General features: G+C 56.8%; 1 protein-coding gene across 3 annotated transcripts in view; it reads left to right on the top strand.

Moving 5' to 3' along the window:
• SZT2 (SZT2 subunit of KICSTOR complex) overlaps window positions 1-13,886 on the top strand; it is a 51,615-nt gene that overhangs the window by 21,029 nt on the left and 16,700 nt on the right. For all 3 annotated transcript variants that reach the window (XR_003233944.2, XM_025992057.2, XM_025992056.2), the window contains exons 9-41: window positions 77-247; window positions 668-902; window positions 1,093-1,222; window positions 1,926-2,068; window positions 2,290-2,442; window positions 2,591-2,705; window positions 2,929-3,146; window positions 3,232-3,447; window positions 3,830-3,908; window positions 4,152-4,246; window positions 4,496-4,664; window positions 4,866-4,980; window positions 5,082-5,195; window positions 5,398-5,568; window positions 5,740-5,834; window positions 6,072-6,195; window positions 6,299-6,463; window positions 6,554-6,758; window positions 7,047-7,162; window positions 7,283-7,529; window positions 8,415-8,556; window positions 8,714-8,806; window positions 8,996-9,074; window positions 9,187-9,480; window positions 9,661-9,802; window positions 9,980-10,087; window positions 10,175-10,238; window positions 10,462-10,647; window positions 11,008-11,175; window positions 11,264-11,342; window positions 11,477-11,548; window positions 11,732-11,933; window positions 12,918-13,017. Coding sequence is in view for 2 of the 3 variants with exons in the window: in XM_025992057.2 (XP_025847842.1) it covers window positions 77-247; window positions 668-902; window positions 1,093-1,222; window positions 1,926-2,068; window positions 2,290-2,442; window positions 2,591-2,705; window positions 2,929-3,146; window positions 3,232-3,447; window positions 3,830-3,908; window positions 4,152-4,246; window positions 4,496-4,664; window positions 4,866-4,980; window positions 5,082-5,195; window positions 5,398-5,568; window positions 5,740-5,834; window positions 6,072-6,195; window positions 6,299-6,463; window positions 6,554-6,758; window positions 7,047-7,162; window positions 7,283-7,529; window positions 8,415-8,556; window positions 8,714-8,806; window positions 8,996-9,074; window positions 9,187-9,480; window positions 9,661-9,802; window positions 9,980-10,087; window positions 10,175-10,238; window positions 10,462-10,647; window positions 11,008-11,175; window positions 11,264-11,342; window positions 11,477-11,548; window positions 11,732-11,933; window positions 12,918-13,017 (4,805 nt within the window). In the remaining variant the exon portion in view is untranslated. The remainder of the gene's footprint in view (window positions 1-76; window positions 248-667; window positions 903-1,092; window positions 1,223-1,925; window positions 2,069-2,289; window positions 2,443-2,590; window positions 2,706-2,928; window positions 3,147-3,231; window positions 3,448-3,829; window positions 3,909-4,151; window positions 4,247-4,495; window positions 4,665-4,865; window positions 4,981-5,081; window positions 5,196-5,397; window positions 5,569-5,739; window positions 5,835-6,071; window positions 6,196-6,298; window positions 6,464-6,553; window positions 6,759-7,046; window positions 7,163-7,282; window positions 7,530-8,414; window positions 8,557-8,713; window positions 8,807-8,995; window positions 9,075-9,186; window positions 9,481-9,660; window positions 9,803-9,979; window positions 10,088-10,174; window positions 10,239-10,461; window positions 10,648-11,007; window positions 11,176-11,263; window positions 11,343-11,476; window positions 11,549-11,731; window positions 11,934-12,917; window positions 13,018-13,886) is intronic.

The raw sequence follows: 13,886 nt of genomic DNA, 5'->3' as shown, positions 1-13,886 counted from the left end.
CCAGGGATGGCGCATAGCCCCTCCCTGTAGCTCTCTGATAGCCACCCACCCCTCTCCCACCCTGCTGGTCTTCTAGGCTCCCAGCACCGCCTGTTTAATGAGCACCTGGTGTCCGCAAGCAGCAACCCTGCCCTGGCTCTGCGCCGGAAAAAGCACACTGAAAAGGAGGTGCCCGCTGACTTGGTCAGCACTGTGTCCGTACGGCTTCGAGAGGGATACAGTGTCCGAGAGGTCACGCTGGCCAAAGGTAAAAGGGTCTCTAGGCCCTGCCTTGTCACGCAAGTCTCAGACCTGCCAGATGGAGCGGCAGGCACCTAGGGATCACACAGGAGATTCTGCTTGTCATTGGAGACAAGTGGGTTATGATCTGCCTTCAGGACTTAGTTCTCTTAGGATTTAGCTTCCCGGTTCCCTCTCCTTTGCCAGAGGTGAGTCAAATGAGGGTGGTGTGGTGTCCTGAATTTGGCTCTGTTCTCGCATCACTCCTGCAACTCCCATCTGTAGTTTGGCAGTTGGCAGGCTCTAGGCCTGAAATCTCTGGAACCATGCTTGGAACCTTTAGTTAAGCTAGAGTTCCAGGAGGTGGGTGGGGGTTTCGGGTAGAACTTGGTCCCCGGCTGGAGTCCTGCGTCTTCTTCCCCTAACTGGCCTCCCACTTCCCCCATAGGAGGGTCTCAGCTGGAGGTAAAGCTCGTGCTGTTATGGAAACACAACATGCGCATTGAATATGTGGCTGTGGCACCCTGGCCCCTGGAGCCTGAGGGCCCTCGAGGAACAAGGGTGGAAGTGACAATGGAAGGTGGCTATGACATTCTACACGATGTGTCCTGTGCACTAAGGCAACCCATTCGCTCACTGTATCGTACCCACGTTATCCGACGGTTCTGGAACACACTGCAGAGGTGAATGAGGTCACCACTCAGTGAGTGATGCCCCATTTGTTGTGTGGAGGGACAGAGGTGTGGAACTGGGAGCTGGTGAGAGTCCCCCTGAGCACCAGGCTTGTGTCCAGGGTCACCCATCCTCCTGAGGCTCCCTTCCTCTGTGCCCACCGGAGTGAGGTGTGGCTCAGGGTCGGCCCTTATTCTGCAGCATTAACCAGACGGACCAGATGCTAGCCCACCTTCAGTCCTTCTCTTCAGTCCCAGAGCATTTCACGCTTCCTGATAGCACCAAGAGTGGAGTGCCACTCTTCTATATCCCTCCTGGCTCCACCACCCCGGTAAGTGGCTCTGATGCTCATTATCCCCATTAATGTCATGCCCACCCAGACTTGGATTGGCACAGCTTCTAGAGCCCAGAGCCACCTTCTTTTTCTTTCCCTCTCAAGTCTGAGGCACTTAAACCAGAATCTTAGCCTTGAGAGCATTCTCCTCCCTCCTTCCAAGTTCCTGGCAGAGAAAGATCTATAGAGAGAGGCTGTCCTTAGCAGACCACGGGGGTCCGAGGTAAAGACTTGGAGAACATCTAGATGCCCGTGAGCCCCTTCTCCACATGGTGTATTCTGGCCTCCCCCAGCATCTTCACCCATTTCCCACCAGCACCAACTACCGTGGACTGTGTATTTTGCAAAGACCGTAGCTTCCTTTGTGCTAATGATTTCACACTCGGCCACAGACGTCGGCCTCATGCTGCCAGGCGGGGGCTTATGCTGGCATCAGTCAGTGATGGAGATGTGGCAAGCCGCATCCTTGGTCTGAATTTAGCTCTAAAGGGCTACACAGTCTGTCTCTGGGCTCATCCCAATCTGACCTTCATCCTAGAGGCCTCTGTGTTTTTCTTCTTTCCCAGGCTGGGCTCTGAGTTCCTTTAGCCATAAACCATTGCCCTCTCTGAGCCCTGGACCCCATAGTCCTGTTTGCTGTGTGGTTCTTGTGCCATGTTTTCTGTGAATGCTCCTATAGGGCGGTCCTTCCTGTCCCCAGGTGCTCTCCCTTCAGCACAGTGGGTCCGACTCATCCCATGCCCAGTTTGCAGCCTACTGGAAGCCAGTGCTGTCCATGGATGCCAACTCATGGCAGCGCTGGCTGCACATGCATCGCCTGGTGCTAATCCTGGAGCACGACACGTGGGTACCCTCTGCAGGCCGAGTGGACAAGGTGTGATGGGGAAGGGGAGCAACTGATGAACTCTCACCCACCTTCAGCCAAGGATAAACTATAACCCTTCCCTAGCCTTCTGGGTTACCCACCCCCACCTCCTCAGACAGGACCTGGAAGAGACAGGGAGCAGTCTGTTCTTTGCCCCCAAGCCTGCAAGATCTGACCTAGGCACGCACCCGTCTTGCAGACCGATCCCCAAGCACTTGCACACCCCCGGCAGTAATGGGCGCTACAGCACCGTGCAATGCAGGATCTCACACTCCTCACTGACCTCTCTGCTTCGGGACTGGAGCAGCTTCGTGCTGGTTGAGGGCTACTCATATGTGAAGCTGCTCTCCAGGTGGGCAAAGTCATGTCCCCTCGCTCCCCGCCCCCCCCCCCCGTCACCACACCCCATGCCTCTTCCTCTAACCCCAGACCTCACCACTCCTCCTCAACCCACTGACTCCCAGTCTAGAATCTGCTCACTGACCCCCATTTCTCCCTAGTGCCCCAGACCAGCCACCCTCTTCCTTCTACATGGTCCGCATCATTTCCAAGGCCCCATGCATGGTCCTTCGCCTGGGTTTTCCCATCGGCACACCAGCCCAGGCCCGACACAAGGTGAGCTGAGCCCTGACTGCCTCCCAGACCCAGGAGTCCTGTAGGTTAGACTCAGTCTTTCAGTCTTTCTCCTCAACTCATACAGGGCCAGGGCCAGTAGAGATGGGAGACCCCAGACCAAGAAAGGCTTAGAGTAGAGGGCTCTCCCACTTTGTCTGGGGGACCCTTCTCCCAGACCTATAGGAGACAGGGTTAGGAGGATCTGATCACTTTTCTCCTCCAGATTGTATCTGGCTTACGGGAAGAGATCCTTCGGCTGCGTTTCCCTCACCGGGTACAAAGCAAGGAGCCAACACCCAAGGTCAAACGAAAAGGGCTGGGGGGCATTGGTGGGGGCAGCTCTCCCTCCAAGTCCCCCCCCATGCTGGGCCCGCAGCAGGCCCTATCTGACCGGCCTTGCCTTGTGGTCCTGCATAAGCCCCTCGACAAGCTACTCATCAGGTTGGTATAGAGGCTGGACCGTACAGGAGGGCTGGGACTCAGCTGGGTCTTGAGTGGAGGTCAAGGTGTGGCCTCTGTTGCCCAGGTATGAGAAGCTACCCTTGGACTACCGGGCGCCCTTCTTACTGACACTGGAGCCACCAGGGCCACTGCCATTGGTGTCCGGCCGCTCAGCCTCTTCCAGCCTAGCATCTCTGTCCCGCTACCTCTACCATCAGCGCTGGCTCTGGAGCGTCCCGTCAGGCCTGGCCCCCGCACTGCCACTCAGTGCCATTGCACAGCTTCTGTCCATCCTCACTGAGTACGTCATCTCAGCATGACCGGGCAGCTCTGGATGGGAAGAGAGCAAGTGTAGATTCTGGGTTGAGCCACAGGCAGAAAGTGAAGTGAGACCCTGCCCTCTCTCAGCCCCTGTGCCATCGCCGTTACACACAATATTTAGCTCAGAGCAGTGCCTGCCCCTGCCCTGCCCTGCCTTCACTCCCACACCCCATAGTCGGCCTGTGCAACTAGAATTTGTTGCACCCAAGACACCCATGATCTGAGGAGGGCTGCCAGCAGACAGGTCTGCCTGGGTGGCTGCCAGAAGTGGCCACATACGGGGATGGGGGGCAGTAGGATAGACTCTGAGTGTCTTTCCCCAGTCTTATCCTCTCCCCACCCCCACCTTTATGGGGCTTTAGAGTCCGACTCTCTGAAGGCTTCCACTTCGCCTGCAGTGGGGAAGGAATCATCAACATGGTCCTGGAGCTTCCAATTCAGGTATGTGCCATCCCTCATGACACTTCCCCACCAGGGTCCATCATTAGAGGGACACTTGCCTCCAAGCTGCGTCGGGACTGCTATAAACTTGGCCTCATGGGGACCCTGTGACCAGAGGACCTGAAGACTGAGGCCCATCCCAGGACAATGTGACAGGGGCTAGGGTTCTGGGGGCTAGAGCTGGGCCAGGCTGGATCTCTGACTTGGCCAAGGTTTGCCCACCATCTCCCGTTTTGCCCCCAGAGCGAGCCCCTGGGGCAGGCTGCAGGTGAAGAGAGGCACACATGCGTTGTGCAGTACATCCTCTTCCCCCCACACTCTACGTCCACCAAGGACAGGTGAGACCCAGGCTCTCTCTGGGAGCTGCCTATCTCCATATTCCCACTTCTCCTACTGCCCCTGGAGTTCTGTCTCTGAGCTGTTAGAGAGTCGGGGTAGGGGTGCTTCGTCAGGCAGATGCCTGTCCGGAAAGTCACATGGAAATTATGTTTGTCCTGTGCCCCCTCCATGGGCTGACCCCCTGCCATTGGTTATGGATCAGACTCTCCTCCCTGCCAGGCTCAGGCCTCCTCCTCCTCCTCCTTTAGCTTCTCAACAGATGATGACAACGATGTGGAGGTAGAGGCCCTGGAAGGAGACTCAGAGCTCAACCTGGTCACCGAGGTGTGGGTGGAGCCTCAGTATGGGCGGGTGGGACCCGGCCCCGAGAGCTGGAAGCACCTCCAGGACCTGACCTACTCTGAGATCCCTCAAGCTGTGAGTGGCCTCGAAGTACCCCCACGCCTTAGCGAGTGAGGTGCCGTCCCCTCTAGAGTACCACAGCCCGCGGCCTTCCTGGCCCCTCTGAGTCTCTGTGGTCTGCCTGTCTGTGACAGTGTGGGCTTCCTTGAGAGCTGGACCCCAGAATACTGTGGCCTAGGACAGGCTGACCCCTGACCTCTGCTGTTTGTGCCCCAGCTCCACCCTCGGGATGCAGCCTGCATAGGCTCCATGCTGAGCTTCGAATACCTGATACAGCTGTGCCAGAGCAAGGAATGGAGTCCTCTGCCCCCAGAGCCAAGGGTCTCTGATGGTCAGTGGGGAAGGGACCCCTGGGGTGGACTGTGGCATAGGGAGTGGGCGGCAGTCCTAGTTGGGGCATCTGGGTCTCACTATGGGTCTTATCTTCCTTAGGATTGGAACAGGGAGGAGATACCTATGTCCACGAGATCCCTTTCCATTTTGACTTAATGGGACTGTTGCCTCAGTGTCAACAGCTCCAGATGTTCTTCCTTCTGCTTTCCAGAGGTGGGTGAACTTCGTACTTACCCACACCTAGAGGGCCAGCAGGCGTGGGAATGATAGAGAGCAGATGAGTCTGCAAACAAGCAGATGAGTGCTGGGGCAGGAGGAGGCTTGGAGGCCACCCGAGGGCTGCCGTGGTCAGGGCTGAGCCAGGGTGCTAGGCCACAGGAGGCTCTTGGTGCTGAGCGGAGTGTGTGTCGGGCAGAGCCAGAGGGCGTCCCTCTCGCCGAGGGGCCCTGTCCCGCCAACGACATGGTGCTGTGCCTGCTGCACAGCTGCCTGGGGCAGGAGCTGAGTGACCGGGAGATCCCGCTGACCACGGCTGAGCAAGCCACCTTCTTGAGTGAGGTGCTACGACGGACCTGCCACGGTCCAGGTGAGCTCTCACCTCTTTCCTAAAGAGCACACTCTGGCCCAGCCCCCTTTGCCCCACCCCATGGGGGGTGGGAGAGTTCTGTCTTTGGGTTTGGGCCTCCCTGTCTCTTCACCTCAGTGCCCTGCCTCTGCTAGCCCTGCCCTCGTCCACCCACCTCTACCCCTATTGTAGGTCCAGAGGAGCCACCGGCAGGGGGCCACGGGATCCTAAAGGATCAAGCAGTCAGCAGCACCCAAGCCACTGGAGACTCAGCACTTCCTCCCCTGGTCAGCACTGATTTGTCTCCTTGAGCCGGTTTTCCCACTGACCTCCTTCTGTTAGCACGTATTCATGCCCCGATTTTGTATCGCCGAGGATATTAAGCGCCTCCTGCCAGCGACAGGATACTGTCACTCCTCTTTGTCCTGGATCTCATAAGCTGTACCGAGGGCAGCACTCCAGGGTAGAGGAAGGGAGCAGGGGTTGGGTGGTCCCTTGCAGATCACTCTGTTTCTCTCTTACAGGCTGGAGGCCCTCCTGAGACTCTCAAGCCTCTCATCTCTGCCCAGCCCCCACAGTGGCGCTGCTATGCAAGGCTTGTGACTCCCCAGCATGTGTTTCTGACTTTCCTCCCAGCTACCTTCCCAGGTACCACCTGCTTACCTTCATCACCAGCCCCAGATACAAACCCGTGGGCACCCTCACTGGCCCACCAAGCAGCTCTGACTTCCATCTCTCTTCTCTTCTTCAGACGTCCAACATCTGGCTGCCTATGGTCTGGAGGGACCCTCTCAAGAGGAGACAAAGCCGAAGTTCGGGGATTGGAGTGAGGCCGCCAGCCCGAAAGATCTGGGAGGACCTGGGATGAGGGCTCCAAAGGCCCAGGTCCCCATGCTCAGTGTTACGCCAGCCGGCGGTAAGGCTGCTCCCTTTTTGGTCAGTTAAGCAGGAGCAGGAATGGGAGCAAAGAGAAAGCTTGGAGACCATGTGACATCTCTTCCCACAGACACTGCCCAGGACCCAGGGGACCTAAGCCCACCTTTCCGTCGGGACTTACAGGCTTATGCTGGGCGTCAGGCTCCACAGACAGAGGGTGCCGATGGCCCCCGGACCCGGTGTCCTGTTTACATCTATAGCTGTGCCCTGGAAGCACTGAGGGAGCAAATGGTTGGCCTGCAGCCCCCTCAGGCACCCCGAGACCTCATCTTTCAGTGAGTACCCTCGGTGTTGACCTCGGTCCTCCCCCAGCCACGGCCCCCAGCCAAGGCTCATGAACACACTCATGGGTACGGACAGACAGGCTGATGATCAAGGCAAGGACTCAGTCCATGTCCTGCCTACTCCTGGCTTAGCTTCCTTCAGCAAATCAGTTGAACTTGCTGGGCCATGAATACATTCAGTAGAGACATATGGACAGTCCATGGGAGCGTGGGTGGATGGGGAGTCTGAGATGTCCTTTAGGAGAGTTGGCCAAGCTTGTGCCTCCCTCCTATTGCTAGGACTCCGTTCCTCGACCAGCCCTCCCCATCCTCAGTCTGGATGGAGCCCAGGTACAAGGAGGCAGCCAACCATTGTGCCTTGCTGCAGGAGCACGCGCAGCGATGCTATGTCCGTGGTGAGCAGGAGGCCATGCAAGAGAGCATCAGGGAGGAGCGAGGCTTCTCGGGATTATGGGCATGGGCACTGGAGAGGCCATGCCAGAGCTCAACTGTCATGGCCCCTTCCACTTTCTCAGGGCTGTTCCGGAGTTTGCAGCAAGCACAGAGCGTCAGCTCACAGGACTTGCTGATAGCAGTCGATGCCTGTGAGGAGCTGCTGCAAGAAGTAGACATCACCCCTTTCCTGCTTGCACTGTGTGGCCACACTCGGAGTCTGCCCCAGGCACCCCCAAGCCCTGGGCCTCTCAGCCCTGGGCCCTTCAGCAGCAGCATCGAGGAGGCCCCTGAGCCTAGAGAACGAGCCATCCTGGCTTCCGAGTCCAGGTTAGGATTGGCCCTGAGTGGTGTGTGAGGCTGTACAAAGTCCTTGGAAAGAGAGCTTCTGAGCCAGGGTGAGGGCTGTGCAAGGTGGTGCCCACACACCACGGAGGCAGTTGCTTTGTCGCCAGCTTCTTCTGCTTCCCAGACTTCTCTCTCCCATCTATAGTCTCTGTCTTCTTTTCTGGCCTGGAGTGTTGAGCTGGGTGAGAGGTATGTAGAGTTGCCAGCTGCCATCAGTGAAAGTAGGAAGCTTGTTCTGAGGATATTTGTGCAATAGTAGTAACCCCTAGAACCACTTGTGCATTTCCCGAGAGCATGTCCCTCACTGCTGAGTCCCCAGCTCACCTAAGAGGTCCAGCAGGACCCTGATGGAGGGAGGGAGAAAGGCAAGTGAGCAGACATCTGTGTGTCTGGCCCCCGCAGTGTATTAGCCTCGAGGAAGCAGAAGAAGCGGAGGGAGGAGTGTGCTGACGATGCCCAGGCCCCGAACTCCAGCCCTTTTCCCCATCTAGAGCTCTAGACGCACCCCCCCCACCTTTCATGCTTGAAATCCATGCATTTTTTTCTCACCAAAACTAACTTCTCTATCTGTGTTCTCCCATGGTGAATGAGATCACCCTCCACCCAGCAGCCCAAGTCAAAACTGGGAGTCCTCCTTACTCATTGCTTCATGTCACAGAAATGTCTGGTCGTTAAGAAACGTGGGGGTTCGAGCCAAAATGGGTGGGTCGGTTCCCCTTGCCCCTCGCACCACCTGTGCCGTTGTGCCAGGCACCCTTGCTAGAGCCGAAGATGGGTGTGTGCCACTCCCAGTAGGGAAGCAGGCTCCTCCAGGACTTGGCGGTCCTTAGTGCCTCGACACCCCTCACCCCCATCCTGCCTTCTCAGCATAGAGACCGAGGACCTCAGCGAGCCTGAGTCTCAGAGCAGCCGTGTCCCTGGCAACCCAGACCCTAGCCTGGAGATCTCTCTGACAGACGTTTGCCAGCTCAGAGGAGAAGCCCATGATGCCCTTCATAGCCTCATCCAGGTGGGACGCTTGCTGAGGGCAGAGGTGGGTGGAGGCCTGCCTGTGCTGGTGTGTCCTCTCTTAGGGGTGGGGATGGGGGGGGGCTGTGTAGGCATCTACTCTAGGGTAGGGGGCAGTGTCCTGCCAAGGGCCGGCTGACATAATAACTCCCAAACAGGAGAAGTTCCTGGAGATCAGTGGTCTCCACTTCCGCACGGTGCCCTCCAATCCGCACTACTTCTTCTATTGCCCTCCATCCAGCCGGCGAGAGGCGAGTGGCTTCTTCCCTTCCTCCCTTCCTCCCTTCCTCCCTTCCTCCCTTCCTCCCTTCCTCCCTTGTACCCCCTGAGCCATAGCCTCACTGAGCCCCCTGAGTCTAGATCCTCTTGACTCTTGGCTCCCTGAGGCCTGGATGTGACTCTTGTCCTGCCTCAGATAAAGCTCTCTTTCTTTTGCTCAGGATGAGGGCCCCCGGGACATAGTAGACAGAAAAGTCAGTGATCTGGAGTTTTCAGAGGCTGAACTCCTAGGAGAAGAAGGTGTGTGGGCAAGTGGGTAGAGGTGGGAAGGCTGCTTCAGGCCAGGGAAGCTGCTTTGGGGCCCTCCACCGCCAGCCTCTCCCAGCCACCACATGACATGCTCCTTGTCTAGGAGACACGTCAGCCTGCTGCGTGGTCACTGAGAGTGACCCAGAGCTGGAAGTAGAATACCGAGAGAGCCGTGAAGCAGACCTGGGGCCGGCGGGGCTCGACTCCGCCTCGCTGTCAGATGCAGACACCGTGAACCCTGATGAAGACTCCTTCAGTATACTGGGGGGCGACTCACCAACGGGGCCTGAGAGCCTGGTGCGTGACCTGCCGCCTCTCTTCCTGCATCTCACGTGCTCTGTGCGGCTGCATGGGCAGCACAGCTCAGTACCTGTGTGCAGCCTGCCCACCTGCCTGGGTGAGTCCAGGGTACCCGAGGGAGGGCCCCAGGTGCCAGGACAGCCTGCCTGCCTGCCTGCCAGGGGTGGGGGTGGGGGGAGGGGGAGAGCCCATGGCTGTAACTCATGAGCGCTGAGGACTTGAAGTCTGTGCCTGTCCCTGGGCTCCGGCAGCCCTCTTGACTTTTCCCCTCTCCCAGGCCAGGTGCTTTCCAGTCTGGAGGGCCCCCCCCTTGGAGGCCGAGTGCCCCTGAGGGACCTCAGTGTTACCCTGGATGTCTTCGTGTTGACCTTGCCTCTGGAAGTGGAGCTTCCCCCGACCTCGGACCCTCAGCACCACAGGTGTGGCAGCAAGTTTGGTGGGGGGATCTAGGGCCTTGATGGGGGTAGGGGCCCATTAAAGAATCTAGAGACACTTGGGGACTCAGGACCCCTTGAGGATTCCAAGAAAGGAGTTCTGAAGAGGCCCTAGGAAGAGAGTAGCTGCTGCTCTTTAACCTTTGCTCCCACCTTATTCAGATCCACCTCTGAAAGCAGTGCTTCATTCCCACGATCTCCAGGGCAGCCATCATCTTTAAGGTCGGATGATGGCCTAGGACCCCCACTGCCACCCCCAGAAGAAGACAGGTACTTTCCTTTCTGTCTCTCAGAGTTCCTTGCTCTCTGTCAGTTTTGTTTTTTGGAAACCAACATCTAAACTTTTCTTCCACGTAGGCACCCTGGACTGTCCAATTTGGCCACACCCCACAGACTGGCTATTGAGACCACCATGAGTGAGGTGAGGGCCTTCCCTTCTCCAACCTAAGTGGCGACCCCTCAACGCTGTAACTGATACCCTTTCCATCATGTGAGTAAGGTTAAGGGGCTCCTTTATTCTAAGTTCAAAGTAAGGCCGCCCTCAATCTGTGAGGCAAAGTGTCTTTTGGTCTGCAATTGAGGGGATGCCCCAACTGGCAAGGAAGGTGCCCTTCACCACTTGCTGGATTATTCTCTGACTGTAGATCCGCTGGTTGCTGGAGGATGAGATGGTGGGAGCCCTCCGAAGAGGGGGCATCCCCCAGGGCCCTACTCTGCACCGTGCAGCTGCCCACATCCATAGCTCTCCTGGACGCTCTACCTGCCTTCGCCAAACCCTACCACTGAGTTTTGTGTTTGGACCAGAACGTTCCCTTACACAATTCAAGGAGGTATGCTGCCCTCAGAAACCCCCCTGGTCATCCTGGAGCCCGTTCTTCCCTGGACTTCAGATACAGAAGTAGAAGTCCTGGTTTGATTCCATAGCATTACCCTCTGGACGGCCGCCTCACCACATTGTCCCTCACCCCGTGCCTGGCAGCCCAACTCAGTGGGAAGAGACCCTGCTCTCCTTCTTGCCACTATGCCTGTTAAACTTTAGGCAAGCCACTGAACCTTTGCACACCTCAGTAATGGGGGTGCCAGAGTCTGCTTCACCAGGTAGTTTTGAGGGTCTGATGAGGAAGTGTGGGGTGCCACATACAGGGAGGGCTGCTCTTGCCTAAACTGTGACCTTGGCTCCTGCTCCCCAGGAGTTCCGCCGCCTTCACCTCCCTGGCCATGTTCTTCTTGAGGATCCCGAAAGTGGCTTCTTCTTTGTAGCAGTTGGCCAACAGCCAGGTGGGTCCCAAAGGGAGCCCCCTTCGACTGCCTGGGCTTGGCACAGCCACGAGGACAGGGCTGAAGGCATCGAAGGGGAGGTGAGCCTTTCCCGGGATGCCTTGGGAATGGAGGGGGTGGAGGTAGGTATGTGGAGCCTATATTCACTTCTAACTTTCTGCCCCTCAGGCCCTGACAACCAGCCCCCAAGCCCCTGGCTCCCCAGAGGGCTCTGAGGGCACCCCCCTCCTCAGCTTGCCACAGGGAGGTAAGAGAGGACTCAGGTAAAAAGTCTGGGGGCTAGGACCAGGGACTTGTAGGTCCCTGGCCCTGCTTCCATTTTCAGAGGGCGATCCTCAGCCAGATCAATAGAGGTTCCAGGCCTTTCCCTTCTCTTCCCAGGGAGCCAGCCTGGGCCCAGCCGGGGGCTGAGCCTTATGTCCAGTCAGGGCAGCGTGGACTCTGACCACCTAGGTAAGCTGGAACAGTGGGGGAGGGTCTAGGCTGATGGGAGGCAGACTCAGGGCTGTGCGGCAGGACCAGGCAGGGGGCCTCAGAATGGACTGACGTGAAGGGGCCAGGCCCAGCAAACCTGATGATGCTCACAGGATCAGATGAGCCAAAGGATGGGACTGAACTTAAGCACGTTTGACACAGGTTACGATGGTGGCAGCAGTGGCTCAGACAGCGAGGGTCCCAATGAGACCCTGGGGGAGAAGGCTCCCTTCACGTTGCGGACCCCACCTGGGCCAGCACCTCCCCAGCCTTCACTCTCAGGCCTCCCTGGGCCCTGCCTGCCTGACTTCTGGCTCATCGTTCGGGTACTGCAGGACCGCGTAGAAGTATATGCTCATGCACGGTAAGTAGCACCTGCACCTGACTCTGATGTCTGCTGCTTTTCCCTGGTCCCACAACACTCCTCTCCAGGGTTGTTCAAAAGTAAGACTTGGGACTAGGCTTTGGACAGGGGTCTGACTGCATTCTGGAGCTGGGTGGTCCTGACTACTTCCCGCAGCCTGCAGCAAAGCAGGTCACTCTCTACTTTCCTAATGGAGTTAAAAGCTGGTAGGATTTTGGCTCCTGGCCTTCATTAAGAGCTGCCACAGTTCAGAGCAGCTTCAGAGGTTGACATGGGAATAACAGGTGATACTTAACGAGCGCTTACTGTGTGGCAGACACTGTTCTGAGTGCTCCACCTGGATCAGCTCCTTTCATCTATGCAGCAGTGCTAGACAGTATTACTCTCCTTATGGCAGGGGGAGGATACTCAAGCACAGGTAAGTTCAGTACTTGCCCAAGGTCACAGGAAAGGGCAGAGCCAGAATTCCCAGCAGAGCCTCTTTATTTTATTTTTTTTTAATGTTTTATTTATTCATAAGAAGACACAGAGAGACAGAGACACAGGCAGAGGGAGAAACAGGCTCCATGCAGGGAGCCCCACGTGGACCTCGATCCTGGGTCTCCAGGATCATACCCTGGGTCGAAGTCGGCACTAAACCACTGAACCACCCAGGCTGCCCAGCAGAGCCTCTTTAAATATGACTCCCATCTTGGGATGGGGTGGGTTTGAGAAGGAAAGACCACCGTTCTGCTCAAGATCTGAGAATGGAGAGCAGATGAGCTACGTGAAGGAAGCTTCAGCGTGCTGCCCACGAGGAAGCTGATAAAGCAAGCATGGGATCTGTGTTTCTATAATTGCTACGGAGAGTTCTGCTTTTCCCATTTCCCACCATGTTTGCTTCCCTTTGGCCAATCCTACTCCCTTTTCATGGTTTCTCTTGGCCCCCGCTCTCAAGACCCCACCACCAACAACAACTGTGTCTGATCCATCCCTCCCCTATAGGAGCCTGATTCGGGAGGATGGGGGTCCAGGCACCGAGTGCCGTCACCTGCAGCAGCTCCTGGTGAGACAAGTTGGGGAGATCTGCAGGGAGGTCAACCAGGTAAGGGACAGCTAGGGACAGAGCTTTCTTTTTTAAAGATTTTATTTATTCATGAGAGACACAGAGAAAAAGAGACACAGGCAGAGGGAGAAGCAGGCTCCTTGCAGGGAACCCAGTGTGGGACTTGATCCCAGGACCCCGGGATCACGACAAGAGCCAAAGGCAGATGCTCAACCACTGAGCCACCCATGTGTCCCTGGGGACAGGGCTTTCTGGCATGGGACACTGCTCAGATGAGGCAGGAGTTTCCAGGACTTGACCTTCAGAGGCTCTTAATCTGCCTTGGACATTTCCTACTGAGATACTGTTACTCCCTGGGCTCTACAAGCTGGGGAATGCTCCCTCCCCTCGCCCAGTAAGGCAGGTTACTCTCCCAGACCCTGACTAGAGCTAGCTGTTCCATCTTGTGGCGCCGTGCTAGCATTAGGGATATAATGGTGAACAAGACAGGGAAACCCTGACTCTCTGGGAGCTTATGTCGCATGGGGGAGATAGACATTGAACAACTAAATTACACAAATTATTTCCATTACAATTGTGAAGAATCATACAAAGGAAAAGTAGAGACTGCTTGCTACAAGAGCAAATGACGGGGTCCGATCTTCTGCAGTGTCAGGGGGAAAATTGAATTTTTAAACTGAGGCCTGAAGGCTGGGTAACAGATTCTGGCAAAGAGGAGGGACGAGTGTTCATAACCTGGGGTTCAGAGCCCTGAGCCCAGTGACTGTGGGACACATCTCTGATTCCCCAGTGATTACTGATACTCTCTTGATCGCTGACCCTGCCCCCTCCCCAAGATAACGGGCATCCTCTTTGGCCTCTGATCACCCCTGACCACTGCCACCAATATATGAGGAATTGAGGAATGT

Source organism: Vulpes vulpes, chromosome 10 (genome assembly GCF_048418805.1).
Source record: "Vulpes vulpes isolate BD-2025 chromosome 10, VulVul3, whole genome shotgun sequence".
In the NCBI taxonomy this organism is placed as follows: domain Eukaryota; kingdom Metazoa; phylum Chordata; class Mammalia; order Carnivora; family Canidae; genus Vulpes; species Vulpes vulpes.
Note: the sequence above shows the minus strand (reverse complement) of the source record. Positions and strands in the feature narration are given on the sequence as shown.